Source organism: Melanerpes formicivorus, unplaced genomic scaffold (assembly GCF_026170545.1).
Source record: "Melanerpes formicivorus ecotype bairdi unplaced genomic scaffold, bMelFor1.0.p_v2 SCAF_30, whole genome shotgun sequence".
Classification (NCBI taxonomy): domain Eukaryota; kingdom Metazoa; phylum Chordata; class Aves; order Piciformes; family Picidae; genus Melanerpes; species Melanerpes formicivorus.
The window spans coordinates 1,377,714-1,398,559 of record NW_027142382.1 but is presented as its reverse complement, the minus strand read 5'-3'; the positions used below and the strand labels follow the sequence as shown (position 1 = coordinate 1,398,559).

Genomic DNA, 20,846 nt, shown 5'->3' with positions numbered 1-20,846 from the left:
GTAAGAGCAATTTTGTCTTACAGGTATAGTCTTTACTAAACAATACATTAAACTCTTTGTATCAATGAAAGATTTAATAATAACACTTTTGTAAAGAGACACATTTAGCACAAGGGGATTCAAATCTAGCAATAGCTAAATATGATAGATTATCACTTTTTGCTACAGACTCCATAAAGTTTTACTAACTCTTTGGCAAATCACACTTAACAGGACAGTACTTTTTTTTTTTTTTTTTGTTGGTAAATAATTTTGAAACATTGAATATCTTTTTTAATACTAGGAGTTTATTTAACATACATTTGTGTGTACAATAATAAAAAAGGGTGTGCGCAGTGTATAATGACAGGAATGAACAGAGTTCACCATGTAATTTTAAGACAATTCAAAGGATACTTAAGGAAAAATCTCAATTACTAGTAATACATTAGTAACAAAGATGGGAACAAACTAAATAAATGTAGAACAATCTTACAGGACAGAGTCACAAGGTAAGTTAGTTCTGGAAGGATTCAGTACAAATGCATCAAAAAAGATACTCATGGAGAACTGAATGCATATATGAAATTGTAACTTTTGAACTGACTGTTACTGTTCATAAGGAAAACCTTAGAGTTCTGAAGAGAAATATAAGGAAGATGTTAAATCAGTGCTTGTTAAGTTCAGAAATTATTAAGGAAAGACCTAGTGATTGATCACTTGGACTTGATGATCTTGGAGGTCTCTTCCAACCTGCTTGATTCTGTGATTCTGTGAAGAACACAACGACACTCTGTATGATTGTAAACAAAACTTGTTCAAAGATGAGCTACAAAGACAGTCAGTTTTAATGACGTAAAGACTGATATCATGCACAAATCAAGATTTTCAGAAAGCATCTGTGTTAGAGTGATAACAATCTACTATGACTATGATGTTGGTTGAGTCATCGACCCTGGAGGCGTTCAAGGGGAGACTGGACGTGGCACTTGGTGCCATGGTCTAGTCATGGGGTGTGTGTTGATAGGTTGGACTCGATGATCCTCGAGGTCCTTTCCAACCTAAGTGATACTGTGATACTGTCATACTGTGATACTTGTCCTTGAAAACAGCAGGAGTAACAAAACTACAATATAATACAATAAAATAGAATAGACCAGGTTGGAAGAGACCTTCAAGATCATCACGTCCAACCTATCACCCAACACCACCTAATCAACTAACCCATGTAACCAAGCACCCTGTCAAGTCTCCTCCTGAACACCTCCAGTGACGGCGACTCCACCACCTCCCCGGGCAGTCCATTCCAGTGGGCAATCACTCTCTCTGTGTAAAACCTCCTCCTGACCTCCAGCCTGAACTTCCCCTGGCGCAGCCTGAGACTGTGTCCTCTTGTTCTGGTTCTGGCTGCCTGGGAGAAGAGACCAACCTCTGCCTGTTTACAACCCCCCTTCAGGTAGCTGTAGAGAGCAATAAGGTCACCCCTGAGTCTCCTCTTCTCCAGGCTAAGCAGCCCCAGCTCCCTCAGCCTCTCCTCATAGGGCTTGTGTTCCAAGCCCCTCACTAACTTCGTTGCCCTTCTCTGGACTCGTTCCAGCAAGTCACCATCCTTCCTAAACTGAGGGGCCCAGAACTGGACACAGTACTCGAGGTGTGGCCTAACCAGTGCTGTGTACAGGGGCAGAATGACTTCCCTGCTCCTGCTGGCCACACTGTTCTTAATGCAGGCCAGGATGCCATTGGCCCTCTTGGCTGCCTGGGCACACTGCAGGCTCATGTTCATCCTACCATCAACCAGCACCCCCAGGTCCCTCTCTGCCTGGCTGCTCTCCAGCCACTCTGACCCCAGCCTGTAGCTCTGCATGGGGTTGTTGTGGCCAATGTGCAGAACCCGGCACTTGGATGCGTTAAATCTCATGCAGTTGGACTCTGCCCATCTGTCCAGCCTGTTGAGGTCTCTCTGCAGAGCCTCTCTACCCTCCAGCAGATCAACTCCTGTCCCCAGCTTGGTGTCATCAGCAAATTTACTGATGATAGACTCAATGCCCTCATCCAGATCATCAATAAAGATGTTAAAGAGGATGGGGCCCAGCACTGAGCCCTGGGGGACTCCACTAGTGACTGGCCGCCAGCTGGATGTGGCACCATTCACCACCACTTTCTGGGTTCGACCATCCAGCCAGTTCCTAACCCAGCTCAGAGTGCTGCTGTCCAAGCCATGGGCTGACAGCTTGGCCAGGAGTACTGTGATACTGTGATTATTTTTTTTCCTGACTTGGAGGAGAAAACTGGGAATATATATCACACAGAATCACAGAATGCTAAGTTGGAAGAGACCTCAAGGATCATCTGACCCAACTGTTGTAGGTGATAGTGTAGTTTAATGAGATGGCCCAACACCCTGTCAAGCTGAGTCTTAAAACTGACCAATGTAGGGGAGTACTGTGTGAAAACAGGACTTTCAAGTAGTCTTGCTTAATGATGGATGAATACTGTTCAGTCTTCACAATAAACTATTAATTTAAAATTCATGCAAGCTGAACAGGTTAAGTGTAGAAAGGACAGCATGAAGATGTGTGAAATTCTGGATACTGTTTGGATGAGTGTATAAGCAAAAAAGTTTAGAAATTTATTCACTGTTTTCCAATTTAATTTAAATATAGACAAAATCAGGAAGGGGAAGCCCCTTCACCCTGCTTTGAAAGCTTGATCTAATATTTAGTAGTCAATTATTAATGGTGAGATCTGTATATGAATATAAAAGCTGTAGTAAAATTATTTCAGTCAGGAGTGACTCAGTCACACTGCTTCTTTACTGTATATTTTCTATCACAAAATATTTTATTAAGTTTTCCAGTGAAGTCTTTTTTTTTCCATAGATACCTGACACTGTGCTACTTGTGCAGCCCTGTTGAAATCCAAACAGCATGCACTCTCCTTGCATGAAAATGCACTGCAGGCACATAACACTACTCAACTTGTGTTCAAGGTCACTTCTACTTCAGACAGCCTAATAGACTATCAAAATATGGTTATGCACCTTTATTTCAATAATTGTGCAGGTAATTACAAAGACAACAAGCTCATGTGGGCCAAAACTGATATGTGAAATATTTATTCACTACTAACAGAGCATGCAGAGCAAACCACTGAATGATGCTGCAAGACAATACAGCATTGCTACTGAAACAGAGAATCATTTTTAAAGGCAGATAATGACTTTATGATTGTACGCCTTATCTTCTTTGGTTAACAAAGACTGAGTGTGTTTTGAACATCTGGGGCTGATTGATAAGCGACACATACCCTATCTTTGCTTTTCAAGGACTGATTCACTTACTACTCTATATATTGCATCTAAAAAAACCACTGTTGCCTGAAGAACTTCAAGCTAAAAATCCTAGTTGGTATCATCCCCTGTAACACCAAATGTGATTTATATCTTATCCAGCAAACTTCAGAAATGTCAGCTTGATATTCTCGAGCCTATGCACACACAAAACATTATTCTTCACATGGGCTTTACAGTAGATTCACTTCTTGGGGACTGTCTCCTAGGACTCTTTAGGACTCCCCTCAAGATTACTCATTGTTTCATTCAACAAGCACACATTCATCATTTGTCAATTTTTTTCTGTTTTGTTCTTCTCTCAAGAGAAGAACATCTCTGTGTTATTGCTTTGAAGGCTGCTAAGAGGGCTGGTTTACACATTCTGATGCACAATCCATCTACAGTGATAAGCTGCAAGAGATAAAAATGTCCTCCGTGGTATTGTTTGTAGTGTGGGAATAGAGCTGATTAAAGATTAGTATCACTTTGTCACTGAAAGGCCAAACATTTGTAGCTACTTTAAAAACAATGTCAAATATTGCTAGAATATGCAAAATAATTGCTTCTAGCTTGGAGAGGATTAAAAATTCCTGGGCTTTGAATATCAGAAAAGGTATTTCTAGTATGTCTAAACACTAATTCACTGATTCCAAACAAAAAATGGAGATCAACATTGTTGATTTGATACAAAACATACAGGAGGTATTGTAGTATATCAGAACAAGAGGGCACAGTCTTAAGCTGTGCCAGGAGAGGTTTAGGCTGGATGTTAGGAAGAAATTCTTCACAGAAGGAGTGATTTGCCCTTGGAATGGGCTGCCCAAGGAGGTGGTCAAATCACCATCACCGGAAGTGTTTAAAAAGAAACTGGATGAGGCACTTAGTGCCATGGTTTAGTTGCTTAGGTGGTGTTGGGTGATAGGTTGAACTCAAAAGTCTCAAAGGTCTTTTCCCACCTGGTTAATTCTCTATTCTGTATTATAAGACCATTCTACAACCAAGAATTAGGTTAAATTTTCAAGTAACTTAAACAGCTTAATGAATTTTAAAGTTTTTTTAAATTCTCACTTTTTAACTTTACCCTGCAGCAACATTTCTCAATAGTTAATGTGTAACTGAAAAGGAAAAAAAAAAAAAAAGCTAGCCTACTTCTCCCTTTCATAACAGACTGCTTTCCATGAGCTTTCATTTTATAAGCTAATTTATGAATTCTCTTCTGCATTTTAAATAAATTTACCCTGTAGTAAAAGTGCTATAATTATAAAGGTTTAGTGTTATGTTTCTCCCACAGCACAAATACTGAGTACTGCCTCAGCAACAAAACTCTACTTGGTTTTACCCATAAAACTCTAACCAATTTCTTAATAACTGTGTGTGTGACTAATGTCATTAAATACATGAAATGTGTTCCTTTAAGGAAAAAAAAAGCAGCCATGTCTATAAATATAGCTTTATAACATTCAACATCAAAGAATGAGATATAGTAATAACCAACTCTGAGCATCTCCAGCTTTCCTGATTATTTGATCACTGATCACCGAATGTTAGTGGTGGGAAGTGACCTCCGGAAGTCATTGAGTCCAACCTCCCTGCAGGACCACAGAATCTAGCACAGGTTGCACAGGAGCACATCCAGATGGCTCTTGAAAGTCTCCAAAGGAGGAGACTATACAACCCCTCTGGAGAGCTTGTTCTAGTGCTCTGTGACCCTCACAGTGAAGAAGTTCCTCCTCATGTTGAGGTGGAGCCTCCTGCACTGTAGTTTATATCCATTACCCCTTGTCCTATCACAGGGTGTAATTGAGCACAGCCTGCCCCTCCCTCTTGACACCCAGACCTCAGATATTTCTCAGTCTTTTCTCCAGACTAAATAGCCCCAGGGCTCTCAGGCTCTCCTCATAGGGTAATGCTCCAGTCCCTTAATCCTTCAGGTAGCTCTCTGTTGGACTCTCTCAAGTAGATCCCTGTCCCTCTTGAACTGGGGAGCCCAAAACTGGAGGTAATATTCCAGGTGAGGCCTCACCAGGGCATAGTGAAGGGTGGAGAACCTTCCTCGATTTCCTGGACACACTTCTCTTAATGCACCTCAGAATACCACTCGCCCACATTGTGATCCTGTAATTGCTGACCCATGGATAACTTGTTATCCACCAGGACTCCCAGGTCCTTCTCCACAGGGCTGCTCTCCAGCATTACCTCTCAGTGCAGCCTTTCTCTTAAAATGACATTAGATATGAACAATCTGCAGTGCTACCATTGCCTGCATTTACCATTGATTTTTGTTAAATTCTAAACAGATTTTTGTAGTACCACATATCATAAAAATTCAATGTTATGCCTCATCATAAAAAAAATTGCTAAACATCAATTAAAATCTGCAGAGATTTTAATTTTAAAAATCATCCTAGAAATATTTTTTCTGCTGCTCTAGCAGCAGACATTTTTCTTTGTTTTTATTTTTCCTGACAGCTGTCAACATTTCCCTGGCTCAAAAATAATTAAACAGTTGGTTATTTTCCTGAGATTTTCTATTTAGCAATGAACTGTCAGACACCTCCCTTTAGAGGCCAAAGCGTTCAGCTTTATTAACTATGATCTGATAGCAGAGCTAGAGTTCCCTGTTATGTCCTCAGACCCATTTATACACTGTGATGTTGAACTATTTCTTTCACAGAGGAATAAAGAAATCTTAATCTTTCAGAGGAAAACAAAACAGAACCAGCAAAATCCCCAAAACACTCATTTCCAAAACAAAACGTTGTAAGCTAAAATATTTCTATATTACATTATATTATACTATACTATGTTATATGATACGATGGTATGTTACATTATATTATGTTATATTGTATTATATTCTATCACATAATGTCAAATCATCTTAGATGTGTATAAAACTCGATGATCTTTGAGGTCTCTTCCAACTGTAGTGATACTGAATACTGAAAAATGCGTATACATATATATATATAAAACTATAAAGATAAAGAAATATAATTTCAAGTTTTAACATGCATATATAGGTTTTCACAAGCAGACATATGAGTTTTAAATTCAAGGTCATGTTCACAGATGCCAGGGGTGATAGTATGCCCCTTTTTGTAAATCTGTCTAATTTTTACTCCATCAGTAATGGAAAGAGAGGAAGAAGCCTTCTCCATATTGTGACATTCACCCTGGTTGAACTGATAAATATTCCACAATGCCAGTAATAGTCTCAGGGACCTACTTAGTGAACAGGATTAGTTTTTTGACTCAGCTGTTGTTTATTAGAGAAATATCTTACTTTACATGACTTTATCGTACCCTGTTATTGTGAAACTTTTTTCATTACATTTATTGTGTGAATTTAACAGGGTCAGGGTGAAGGCTTGCCATTAGGTTAACGTGTAGGACAGGGTCTGTTTTCAGTAAATAATACAGACAAATAAATTAAAGCAGCACCCATTTTTAGCTGAGAAAATCATCACAGCTCTAAAGGTGCCATTCCCCTGCATTTGGATGTGTGGTTCTGCTCCTACTGCCAATGTAATTCCTCTGATGTACCAGGACATTCACATTTTGGCCTGATATGATCTGTTCAGTCATCTAAACTGTTCATGGTTTTTGGAAAAGATGTGCTTTCTCCTAACTTGGAAGACACAAAATGTCACACACATTTTCAGACTGTAATCACTTTCTCTCTGAGGAAAAGGAAAGTGGAGCGATTTGCCTTTTTTTGTGTGTGTACAGGCTTTGTGTGCGCATAAAGACATTGCAAGCATGCATATGTATTTATCTGATTTCATATTCCTTTGAAATCCAGCCATAAAATTTGAGTTGGACTCAGGCTAGGACTTGTTGTCATTCTTACCTTTATCTGCTTTAATATTTATGAATTTGGGAGTGTTTTAATTTTTACACTTGTAAAGCAGGATTATTATGTACATAATTTGTCCTGATAGCAGCAGAGAGGTGACGATTTTTCAGTCACCACATATTTGTGATACAACTCTAAGACTTTTTGTGAATTTCCATGTACTGATAACTACTTTATTGCATGCACACAGACTGTTCCTGAGGCTGGCAGCAAATTTATCTATACACAAGCAAGTGCCTAGTTGTGAACAGTAGTTAGCATGGCTCAGCATTTAACAAAAATTTGAAGCATCAAGTATTGCTATAGGAGTAGTTTTTCAGAAGGACTTAACAATAAATTTGTGTCTAAGAGATTGAATTCTCCAGGACGTACAGGAGCTTATTTTAATGACTGATAAGAACATAACTTTTTCAGTGTCTTGTTTTTAAATGGTGAGCTTTTTGAGCATTAACCTATGTTAGTCTGCCCAATTGTCTGCAGAGATCACTAAAGTCAGAGAAGTTTTTCTTCCCAGCTTCCAGGAGGAAGTCTTTACCCGTGGGTTGTAGACGGCTGTTTATCCTGTTTCTGACCTAATGTGGCTGTCTATCTACTGTATAGTGATGCAAATAGAAAGGTAGAATGTGGCTGTACCTTAGGCAGTCCTACAAATTACCCATTAGGTTAAATGGAAGCTGTGATTTTTAACCCTGCTTCTTTGAGCAGGTTGAGAACTTTTCAGTATAAAATCTCCAATCAAACAAAAGTAAAAGTCATTTAAGTAGTAAGCTTTAGTCCTGTACTGTGAAGCTACACTGTTTTAACAGTTCATTTGATAAGGTAATAACATTGCAGTGGCTCAGGTGCTTTCATTAAGACTGACAGCATGGATTTGATATGTAAAGCTGCTCAGTTCCACAGAAGGTTTCTGGAACTGGCAGTGATAAAAGATTATATGATCAGCTGGTTTGAAATAGCGCAAAGCCGCTTACAAACATAAATATAGCAAATACTGGTTGGATCCCTATCCTTTAACTCAGTCAAACAGCTAGCAAGAATGCTCACAAGAAATAATCTTTTTCATTTGTTAAATGTGAAGCTCTATAAAATTTCTGAGCTCTGTGAAGAAGGTACAGACCTATCAAATAGTCTCACTGAGTTGCTGAGAGATATTTTTGTTCAAGGCAAGAATTTCATAATAGGTATGAAATCAAATTAAAGTATAGCTGGCTCTCCAAAGAGAAAAAGTATGATTTGACTTGAAAAATGACAGAACACCTAGCAATGTTATTTAGAGTGCTTGCTTTCACCTTTCTCCTTTGATTTATGTCAAAGAAAGTTAGTCATTTTATTCCATGGTCAGCAGTATGGCTGGGTTGTACAGAGAAAAGCTGAACTGCATTTGAAATTTTTGGTAATTGTTTCCTGCTTTGTATAAAGCAGAAACTCTGCTAGGCAGAAGCTGTGGCCTAAGTAAAATATGCATCCACAGGTGGACATAATGACAAATGAAAGAAGGACCGCGTACATTTTATCGCCTGTTAAATACCATGTTAAACTGTTACAAATATTAATAAAAGCTAGCCTGTTTATGTTACGTGTTCAAATGGATGTGTGTTATAAGGAGAATTTATTGTTCTGATTTGGTGAACCATCAAATGAGCTCATTATAAAGGATAGTATTCTTCTCAATAAAAGGAATGTACTAAAGGTGATGGTAGACAACCTACCATGGTACCAATGGTGGAGTAGAATCACAGGTTAGTTTCCTATTGTTAGAGTGATAATAGATTGGTTGAGTCCACAGACAAGATAAGGATCCATGTGTTGTTTTTTTCCAGAGTAGGCAGTGCCTCTGTTCCAGACAGCTATTTATAATTCATGTAAGAGAGCTCTTTCTCAAGAGAGTCTTTATCCCTCTCACTTACTAAAGTGGATTGTCTTGGATGGGATTGTGATGACAGTAACCCTACTCACAGTAAATAAAATCTCCTGAATTACATAATAAGATCAGGAGGACCACACTACGCCTCAGAATGAAAGACACCACTATCACGATGGTTTTATTATGCAGCTTTGACAACATCTATGCTACATAGAAATCTTCAATACACACATTGGTTTTTCAGGGTCCTAATTTTTAGGACTTGTCACTCTGGGGTTTGGTTTGTTTGTTTGTTTCTTACTAGAGAGGACTGAATGAGTGGCAAAAAGATGCGCAACTTATCATACAAAAAGGTGGATGAGCACAAGTCAGGAGTACTATTTTCAATTCTTAGCCTGCATTTTTATTTGTTTATGAATTGTGGGAAAAAATGTATTGTATATATGATTACTGTGAATATTGATAATATTGTCACTGTTTTTAGGCTGTGAGAAGACAAAAGAGTCTTGAACAGAGTATTCAATCTGCCCAGGAGACTGACAAAACCCTCCGCTTAATCCAAGAGTCCCTTGCTGTTATTGACAAACAGTTAACAGCCTACATTGCAGACAGGACTGATGCAGCACAGCTCCCTCAGGAAGCACAGGTAAGTTACATACAGGTTGAACTGATGTGCTTACTGGTCTTCTCAATCAACCAGAGAGTATTTACTTGTCCCTCAGGCTCATATGAATAGCAGGGATTTGCAACATGATATAGTATGGAAGTGCAAGTAAATTTTAAGTAGTGTTACATTGAGAAGTTCAACCTAATCTACTAAAGTCATATTGTCCCTCTGATTTATATTATATCCCTGTCTTGAAGATGTAAAGAACTATAAGACTATGGAAGACTATGTAGCAATTTTAAAATGACAAAGATAAACAGTGTGGCACTTTGAATCCTAACCTGTGTTAGCTGTCAGTTGACTCTCTTATATTGGTTTATTTTAATTCTTTTTTTCTTTCCATGAAATATGAATGATGTAAGTGTGTTTTTGGTTTTTGTTTTTTTCATTAAATAGGATAAAGATGTATCTGCTTAATTTCTCATCCTGTAATTATAGAACTCTAATACATAAGAAAAATTTTATATGAAAGTGGTGTGGGTTTAGGTTTTGGGTTTTTTTTGGTGTATTTGGACCCTTGTAGCATTTTCAGTGCTGCCTCATATATCACATGGTTTACGTGCATCCTCAGGTACAGTGTGGGCAATGATTAACATACTGTGTAAAAGGAAGTAATTCAGAACTTCAACAACTGAAACAGCACAAATCTCAACCAACCTTAATTAGCACACTTTATGGGAAAAAAAAAAAAAAAATCAGCTCTGTGCTTTTGCAGAATTTGATTTTGCTCTAGAGATTTTGTTATCTGATGTCAAGTTCACCTGATTATACTATATCCACTGTGAGAAAACCAGGGTAAAGGCTGCTGAGTTTTTCCCTTTCATGTTTTATTTTCAGATGCCAGTGTGACTGAATGAAAAAAAAAAAAAAACAAATTAATTAACAACTGAACAGATTTCATGCAAATATTGCATTTATCTGAGGTTCAGTTGTGAAGTTCTTTAAAATCCTTGTAGAGAAAGGAAATAAGCAATCAATTTTATAAGGACAAATATACTGAGTCATTCCTTAAAATAAACTAGAATTAACCAGGTTGGAAAAGACCTTCAAGATCAGCAAGTCCAACCTATCACCCAACACCATCTTATCAACTAAACCATGGCACCGGGTGCCTCATCCAGTCTCCTCCTAAACACCTCCAGTGACAGTGACTCCACCACCTCCCTGGGCAGCACATTCCAACGGCAAATCACTCTTTCTGTGAAGAATTTTTTTCTAACATCCAGCCTAAACCTCCCCTGGCACAGCTTAAGCCTGTGTACTCTTGTTCTATTGATGGTGGCCTGGGAGAAAAGACCAGCCTCCACCTGGCTACAACCCCCGTTCAGGTAGTTGTAGACAGCAATAAGGTCTCCCCTGAGCCTCTTCTTCTCCAGGCTAAACAACCCCAGCTTCCACAGCCTCTCCTCACAGGGCTTATGCTCCAAATCCCTTGCCAGCTTTGTTGCCCTCCTCTGGATATGTTTCAGCAACTCAGTATCTTTCCTAAACTGAGGGGTCCAGAATGGCCACGTCAGCTGTTGGTGGAATAGGCACATATTGAATGGCTCCTGTGGAGCTTCTTCTGGCACAGCTTTTATGTGAATGAAAACTTTCAGTGCACCAAAAGAGCCAACCAAATTGTCTGCACAGCTGGAATGGGAATCAGAGTTGTTGTTTTCTGTGCAGGGGTCACTTTATCCATACTGAAGGTTTTAGCAAACTGTTCAGCAAAAGATATTGCATTTCTAAGAAAAAAAAAAATTTGGAAGAATTTGTGGTCAGAAAGATATAGAGGGCTTGGGAGCTATGTGTGTTTTGCTTCAAAAATTCAAACCTATTGATAGGACAAATAATCTTCAGTTCACGTGGTTGTAAATGAATCTCAGAAAATAAAACTGTTTTTAGTTTCTCTTTTCAAGTGAAATGAGCAGTTTAGTTTATTCCAAAAGTTAAGGGAAAGGACAGTTAAGCATGTGCCACTCAACTTCTTTAGATCATTTTTTATATACAGATTCTGTTTGCTTCTTACTCCACCATGTGGCACTGAGTACTTAATGCTTGAGAGCTACTGCAACCCAAGGTGTAATGCTGAAAAAAGATGGAATCATACAAAGTCTGAAACAATGTTCCAGAAGAAAAGCTTATTTATTTGAATACTTGATCCCATAATCCCAACTGAAGTCTCTTTAATTTCTCTAAATACACCAAGAATATACAGGTGATGAAGCCACTGTGACAAGAACTCGCCCCATACTTTCTTTAAAGTGGTCTTTAAGTGGGAGAAGGAAAATAATAATCTGTACTGAATATATCACATTTATATAACAAAACATTTTCCACATAATTATTTGTAGCATTGTCATTAAATTCTGTTGGAAAAGAGAATCTCCACTTAATACCTGTGTTTGGTGTGAGTGGTTACATACAGGGTTTTATATTACGGGACAGAAAATACCCCTTTTTCACTTCTTACCTGCGTGTGACAAATCACTTGTCTACTGTTCTTTCTGTAGACTTACATAAAATTCTATATGGACAATAAATCAAAACCATTGTTTCTCTGAGAAAAGCAAAATATTTCTTAAGTGAAGTTGGTTATTAATCTGTGTTGAGTTGTGGTTTTTTTTTTTTTAATATTGCTGTGCTATGTTCAAAACCAAAGCTAATGTGATGATACAGTGGCAGAGTTGCTCAGTTGTGCAATGTGTAACTTGACAAGGGTAATGCCATGCTTCGTTGCCTTCAGAGTAATATTTTGAGACAAAGAATTCATAGTTGTGTAGTTAGTAAAATGCCTAATGTTAAAGGTATTTACACTTAGTTCTCTGCTGATAAATGGTGAGAATTATTTTGTACAGCAATGTGTAGATCAGTGGTCAATGAGACAATAGCTGGCAAGCAGTATCAGAAGTATAAGCTTACATTTTGTTAGGTATTAAGACTGAGTATCTGTGCACATTTCAATACACACCCTACATATTTCCATAGCATCTGAACACTGCATTAACTGTTAACTACACAAAGTGCATTTGTCATGTACAACTTCATCAGTCTTGCATTGTCAATCATATTTCTATTCCTTGATGATTTACTCTTCTCAGTTGGACTCTTAGAATCATAGAATTGTTAGGTTTGGAAGGGACTTCAGAAACCGTCCAGTTCCAATTTACTCTTTATTAAAAGCCAAAATAGACATGGAAACAGCAGAGATGGAAATAGTAGAAATGGAAAAAGAAAATTAGTGGTTTCTTTTGGATGTTTTGAAGAAGTAGATGTAATAAATTAATAAGTTAAAATGGACACTCCCCCCAAAAAAAGTAAAAATAGTCATGTCAGAACTGAATTAAAATGGCCATCATAGGCAGTTGTTTTAAATTATTTTATATCTCCTCAGGACTGGCCTAATATTTTTGGCTGTAAGCAACTATAAAAATAATTTTTAAAATCATCTTTTCTTGTTGTAATCCTTACTAACTTTTCTTTTAATCTGACCTCTAATGTATTGCCTAATTCTGCAGTTTGATGTCAGAGTAGGTGATACTTCATTTCTCTCCTGTGGAGCAGTTTAAAAAAGTAACATAGACCAACCTCCATGCGATGACCCAAAATTGCTTAAACACTTCTCTTTTCCATGCTGTGCTGTTCTGATCTACTCAGACAAGAAATGTTTAATTAAACATTTCCCAGAGTTACTCTGAGGTTGAACAAACTAAACTGGATAATACAACCAAGAACTGGTTAATTGATGAGATGGAGAAGCAAACAGGTGAGGCACGGATGTAACAGGCTATAATTTTTCTAACATTCAGACTTGCTTCTTCCTTTTATAAAGAGTTCTGACTTCCAAGACATCAAGAAATGATGTGGCTTCAGGAGGTAACTAATGCTGAATCACCACTTAGTTGGTCCATGTGCTGCACAGAGAAGATAGTCCTGTCACCATTCTAGTACATTTCAAGGAGGAAACTTTAAACAAGGAGAGAACGAATACTCCATAATAAGCTATTAAATGAGCCTCCTCTTCTTGATTGAGTTGTAATTTTAATTGACTGTCTTTGTTTTCTCAAAACAAAAATACTACATTTAGAAAAAGTTCTATTGCCTTCTCCAAATACTATTGGCCATTCAGTAAATAGTCTGCACAAGGAGAACTCAAAATATGACAAGGATCAAATTGTAATTTTAAAACCTCTTTTCTGCATCTGGATAGCTTTTTATAATCTTTTGGGTCACACAGTTTTCATATTTTACATGTTACTCTAGTGTAAGAAAAATGCATGTGCATATATTGAGGCTTATAGGTAGTCTTCAGGGTATCTGAGAAATGCATGTATGCCATAGGAAAAGAAAACAAAAAAAGATTAAATCTAAAATCATTTTTTCCATGCATAAGTAATGGATTCAAATACCTTTCCCACCAGGAAAATACCTTGTCTTTATTTCATAGAGTAATTGTTCTCAGTAGTACTTATCTAGCAATTCCACTAATAACAGTTTCTCATTTTCTAAAACTGTAAACATAAAAATATGTGAATCATTCTAAATTATGTTGTATCAATAAACTTGGTATGAATTCTTTTCCATTATGTTGCTCAATGCTTCTTAAGTTAATTGTTTCTCATAAGGTTGATTTATGTTGAATCAACAAGGCTGATGTTTTTCTTGAGATGAATTAACTTCATGCTGCTTTTACAGAAAGAGATATCTAGGAATGACTGTTAGAAAATGGTTTAAGTTAATGTATTAAGGAACTACAAACTTGTCATGGCCTGACCTCAGAGGAAGGGTTCATGTGAGGCTCTTTAGGAATACCTAAGTAGTAAGGTGATGCAAACTGACATAAAAATGTCTGGAATGATTGCAGATTTATTAATTATATGTTTGTGCAGATCACTTTGATCATACAGTGGTTCTTAACACAGGCAAGACAATTACCTAGTATGTGCCAGAGAGAGGGAGTGAGAGATACTGAGCTAAGATCAGAGGCAAGAGGAATAAAAAAAATCACCACTTTGTGCTCCAGCGACATCCAGCATGCTTGATGTCTTCTTGGTGGTGGGTGTGCACACCAACAGTTTGTGCTGCTGCCTTTTATTCCTAACTTCTCTTTCATTCCCCACATGAGGGTGGTTGGTAAAGGTATTCCCATATCAGGGTGAATCATGTGACACTTGTGTGATGGGACAGGCACATTGGGACCCAGTTTAGCTAAGGCGTTCCTGGAGAGCATGTGTATAGTGTTGTGGTAGTCACAAGATAGAGAGTGCCCCAAATATTCCAGGTGGATGCTGCTTCACCTTTGTTTATATAGACTGAGTTGTAATGGTATCAGCAACTGCCATGAATTGGCACGGTTGTAGGCACCTGTGATGGGTTGAAATTACCTACCAACTAATTTGGAGAAACTACCCCCAAAATAAATTGTCAGACCAGCTCAATATGGGATGGAAGCAAATGAAGCTGTATTTACTAGCAAACTAAAATCTAGAAATATGAAATGCAATGAATGTGTACAAAATGTACTATATATGCACAATATAAATACAATTTATATACAATACAAATTCCTCAGACTCCCCATGGATGGATCCAGAGGACCTGTCCACCTCCACCCCCACTCCCTCTCTCCTGCCCATTACCTCACACAGTAGTCAAAACAGATATACCCCTGGCAAGGCCACAGAAGACAAAGAGAGGAAAGTTGCAAGCAGAAGTGGTAGAAGAAGAAAAAGAGAGATAACTGTTTGTGCCTCTGCTGTATATTCCCATTAGCAATCCGATAAATTATATAGACCTTATCATTATTTTTCTTTTGCATCCAATGGTAATTTATTTTATTTTCAGTCTTTGCAGTCACAGTTTCACAGTATCACTAAGGTTGGAAGAGACCTCAAGGATCATCGAGTCCAACCTGTCACCACAGACCTCATGACTAGACCATGACACCAAGTGCCACATCCAATCCCCTTTTGAACACCTCCAGGGATGGTGACTCCACCACCTCCCTGGGCAGCACATTCCAATGATGAATGACTCTCTTGGTGAAGAACTTTCTCCTCACCTTGAGCCAGTCAGGGATTAGGCTAAAGTTCCACCTACACACTGTAACAGCACCCAAGCAGTCTCTGAGCTACAACATACTATTCCAGGAGCAGGCTGTCATGGTTGCTTGAGTACAAAAAAAGGGAAACAGAAACATAAATTCTTTGCAGTTTCAGGTATAACACAGCCCTGTGAGATGAAGTTGTTATACATACAGGATACTTTGACCAGTTTTTCGCTCAACATGCCTGATGATACTGTGAAAATAAGAATAAATTAGAATAGCACCAAAAATAACATTTTTTTATTTGTATTTTTATTTTCTGTCATTAATTTTTAGCTTTCTTCCTAATAAAAGCAGTTGTTTTCCTTCAGAACAAATCATTTATAATTTTCCTTTTCAGCCTACAATCTAATCACAATTTCCTTAACAAGACAATGTAGTTTGTGTCACAAAGTCTGAGTTTTACATGTTTCTGCAGGAGAAGAAGGGTTTAGTATGATCAAGAGAAACTAAAGTGAGTAATTTATAGGCTGGTAAACAAGTAATTGTTTCTATATTTTCCTTTAATGATCTGGTATATAGTGTAGTGCTTCTGTCTAATGTGTTTCAGAATTCAACAGTTACAAATAATATTAATGACACACACATTTTCTTCAAGTCCTGCTGATTACTGTCTTTGTTTTTTTTTTTTCCATAGAAAATGCAATCTGAATTAACAAGCCATGAGATTAGTTTGGAAGAAATGAAGAAACGAAACCAGGGTAAAGATGCTGCCAAAAGAGTGCTTGCCCAAATCGATGTGGCACAGGTACGCACATTTTATTTCCTTCATTTTTCTTTCACTCATGCAAACAAACAGCATGAGTAGTGGTGCAGTATAAACTGTTCTTAGGGTATCTTTTCCAGTTTAGCTGCTGTTTTCTAGCCAGGAACTTGGAGTGCATAAGGCATACCAGCCATAACTTCTCACTGCTCATTTTTCCTATCTAGTTTGCAGCAGTTCTACACTGTGCAGAGCTGATGTAGCCAGCTGGTATGAGGGGTGTTTTGAATGTGCTGCAGTTGCAAGAAATAGAACTACAGTGAAGCCTTTTGATATACCTTTAGAGGTATTTTCAAATATTCACACTTAAAAGCATTCTGAACCATTTGGTAGACTAGCATTTGAAAAACAAGTCTAGGCTGAGCTGCGCATAGCAGTCATCAATTTCAAATGTTACCTAATACATTATCTAATCTAGTTTAATGGACATAGAGACACCTGTATGAAGCTGAGGAAGACTTTATTAACAGTTAGGAACAATGTACAATTTTACCCATTAATCTGCAATGGGTTCTTTGATGTTTTTCTGCTGTTGTTTTTGACATTAGTGCCACAGTTCCTCTGGCTACAAAACAAATTGCCATAATTTGTTATGAAAGACAAAGAATTACATTATGATATCAACAGTAAACCAGGCCATCTGGTTTTCTTCATCTCTGTAAAATGGCAAAATCTCTAAAGTATGTTAACTTCAGTTTTATAATTAATTATGGACAAATAAATGGCTTCTTAACTATGAATTTGGAATTAACCTTGTATCTGCAGGACTAGCTATTCTTTGTTGAGAATATTTATATTTTCCTATTCTGTCCTCCTTCACAGTAACTCACCTGATGATCTCTGTGGCAGCTGTGGTGTTGCCTGCATTTCATCAGTGAAATGCAGGCATCAGATAACTTTGCATCCAAATGTTTATAAATACAAGAGCATGCAAGGGCACGCTACCTTTTTTAGATGCCCTTTTAATTTTTTTCTTCAAAAGGCTTCTCTGGTTGGCCATAAGCATCAGCTTGAGTTTTGACAAACTGATAGGGTCATTCTGAGAATCTGTCTTGCTTACATTAGCTAAAATATTAATAAAACATAGCAATAAATTTGCATGCATTATCTAAATATCAACTACTAAAAAGGGTGATACCTGAAACCTTTATTCAAAATATTTATGACTGTATTTTATTTTAGGCCATTGTGCACTGCATTTAGTGGTAAATCACATATCTCAGGGTTTGTCTTCACTTACCCTTTTTTCCTGAAGTGCATTCTCATTTACAAATGGTACATGTATTTCTCTTTTTTCCCCACTAAGTAATATTTATAGTATTTATAATCTGACTTCTATTTATTCAATTACCTAGTAAACAATTATGAACGTAAATAATTGTATATGAGATTGTGAAACAACTGTTCAGTCACAAATTTATCCTAGCTTTTTTATTTAATGTAGGTTGAGAGGTAAGTTCTGGTTTTTAAATTTTTTTTCTACTATTAATAACATTCTCTCTTATTTCTAGATCATTGTTAATGTATTGACCAATACAAATTGTAACAGATACTGGTGTAGCATTGCAAGCTTCCCACAGAGCTTGACCTTCATTGAGCAGAAGTGTCACAGAAGGATGGAAAACTAATTAAGTATGAATTTAGCACATGCAAACACACCGAAGAAAAATAAGACCACTTAATCTTACCCTTTGTTTCCTATTTTATTCAGTTGTTTATTTACTCATCTAGGGAAAGACTTCGTTCCTTAACCCATTGGATATCAATTTCATTGAGACTATTTAATGAGGATAGTTATTGGAAGGAGCTGCTAAAACCCTAGTTATCTGTGTTACCTAGAATTGTCATCTACTCACCATTCCTTATTACATTTTTCCCCCCAACTTTGTGTAATGTATACAACACTGTATTGGTATAAAGTGTCTAACATTTAAAGACAAAACTCGAGGTGAGGAGAAAGTTCTTCACCGAGCGAGTCATTCGTCATTGGAATGTGCTGCCCAGGGAGGTGGTGGAGTCACCATCCCTGGAGGTGTTCAAGAGGAGATTGGACGTGGCACTTGGTGCCATGGTCTAGTCATGAGGTCTGTGGTGACAGGTTGGACTCGATGATCCTTGAGGTCTCTTCCAACCTTAGTTATACTGTGATACTGTGAAATGTGTGTTTGCAAATGCTGAGTTCCTATTCAATTAACATATGCATTCTTAGTGACGTTACTTTTCTTCAAACAGTGGAAAAACTTTTTCCACTTGATCTCTACTTCCACAGGGGTAAAAAAAAAATAGCTCTTGTTCAAGTTGATAATTAAAATGCCCTTTCTTTGCTTTATTTTTAATTATTTCCCCTTCCCTTGAGGTAAGGATCATGTGAGCAAGCAATATCATTATTGCACAAAGATTGTGAAAATTGTGAAATTAGAAGCCATGTTTGCCATAGATTTTTCTGCCTTCAAATGACTTTCTTTTTCTCTGGTTATGTTTTTTTATAAATTTGAAATAGAAATCAATTTTATACTCTATATGTCAGGTTTTGTGCTAGACCTACTTACTGCCCAGCCACTTTATTCAGGTTTCTTTGAGGGACTAAAAGACTTACTCCTTATACCAAGAAGCAGCAACAGGATAGAGTTGATGAGCACCTGCTCTGGAATGTGAATGCTCAAGCCATTAAACCTCGTTTCTCACCCCACTCCCCAACATTTTGCATACTGGAAAATACAAAATGTCTCCATTTCTTGAGTTAAGTAAATGGGCTCTTTTGTCACTGGCTTTGCTGCATTCAGCACCCTATCTATCAGAGGTTCTTCTCTATTCTGCCCTAGTGAGACTGCCTTATGAGGAAAGGCCTTTTAGTCTGGAGAAGACTGAGAAGGGATCTAATAAATATACATAAATATTTGAGGGCTGGCTGTCAAGAAGGAAGGGACAGCCTCTTCTCACTTGTACCCTGTCATAGGACAAGGGACAATAGATGTAAACTACAACACAGGAAGTTCCACTTCAACATGACGATGAACTTATTTACTGTAAGGGTCATGGAGCACTGGAACAGGCTCCCTAGACAGGTTGTGGAATCTCCTTCTCTGAAGACTTTTCAAGATCTGTCTGGATGTATTCCTGTGCAACCTGCACGAGACTATAGGTCCTGCTCTGGCAGGGGGGTTGAACTCACTGATCTCCAGAGGTCTCTTCCAACATCCTGTGATCCTGTAATCTAAAATTGTCTTCAGTGTTTATTGGAGCTCACCTTTACTACTCACCCACGTTTCCTTTTCAGAAAAAGCTGCAGGATGTCTCCGTGAAGTTTCGGTTGTTTCAGAAGCCGGCCAACTTTGAACAGCGCCTACAGGAATGTAAAAGAATTTTAGAAGAAGTGAAGTTGCAAGTGCCCAAGTTGGAGACAAAGAGCATTGAACAGGAAGCAGTACAGTCACAGTTGGATCACTGCATGGTGAATATTTAATTCTGTCCTACACCTGTTTTCTGCCAGTTCTGTTTTTCAAATTGAAAGTATTCTTGATGACAATATCAATATTTCTTCTGAGAAGCACTTGATTGAAGTTACACAATGAAAGTTTTAGGAACCTTTTTGGTTGAAATTTAATTTTGTTCAAAGAAAGGAGGATAGAGAAAAGAGATTAATCCTCTCTGTCCTACTTCTTATTTGCAAATGAGGTTAAAAAGGCATTGTGCACTTGAAGTGATATTCTAATTCTAAGTTCCCCAGGATATAACGACACAGTGGTATAGTTCTAACAGTCTTGTGTTAACTTTCTCCTTTCTATATGTTCTTTTCTTCATCTGTCATGGCAAAGACCTCTCAGAAACATGGGATGTTAATGAATTGAGTGAAAAAATAAGAAAGAAAATATGGATTTATGTGGATAAAGCTAAAAATAGGGAATCTTGCTGTGAATTGAGGAAGAGAAATAAAGTGTCAGTTATGAAATTGAAAAAAAAAAAAAATCTATATACTCTGATTCCAGTAAACTTTCATGCACTCTCTCTATATTAGGATAGTAAGGATCCCTTTCAAATACCCCCTTCCCATCCTTTCTTCCTTCCTTTTTTTTTTTTTTCTTTTTTTTTTTACACACTGAAGGTGAGTTTTATGTATCTTTAGATCACATACCATGGTTCCTCACTACTTCTTTAGCTTTCAAACAAGAGCAGAATGTACTCAGAATCATACATGATGGTGTTTTTATGCAGCAAACAATGCAGACTTTCTAGTGTGTCTTCATAATACCTTTGATAGTATTTTTTGGTTTACTTATTTTAATGGTTACATTTCA

General features: G+C 37.5%; 1 protein-coding gene across 8 annotated transcripts in view; it reads left to right on the top strand.

Moving 5' to 3' along the window:
- Positions 1–20,846, top strand: part of DMD (dystrophin) — a 1,318,095-nt gene that overhangs the window by 611,097 nt on the left and 686,152 nt on the right. For 7 of the 8 annotated variants that reach the window (XM_068155047.1, XM_068155048.1, XM_068155051.1 and 4 more), the window contains 3 exons: positions 9,518–9,679; positions 16,426–16,536; positions 19,829–20,002. In XM_068155047.1, coding sequence (XP_068011148.1) covers positions 9,518–9,679; positions 16,426–16,536; positions 19,829–20,002 — 447 coding nt within the window. Of the gene's footprint in view, positions 1–9,173; positions 9,387–9,517; positions 9,680–16,425; positions 16,537–19,828; positions 20,003–20,846 lie in introns of those variants that run through there. The other variant, XM_068155059.1, reaches the window with a different exon arrangement.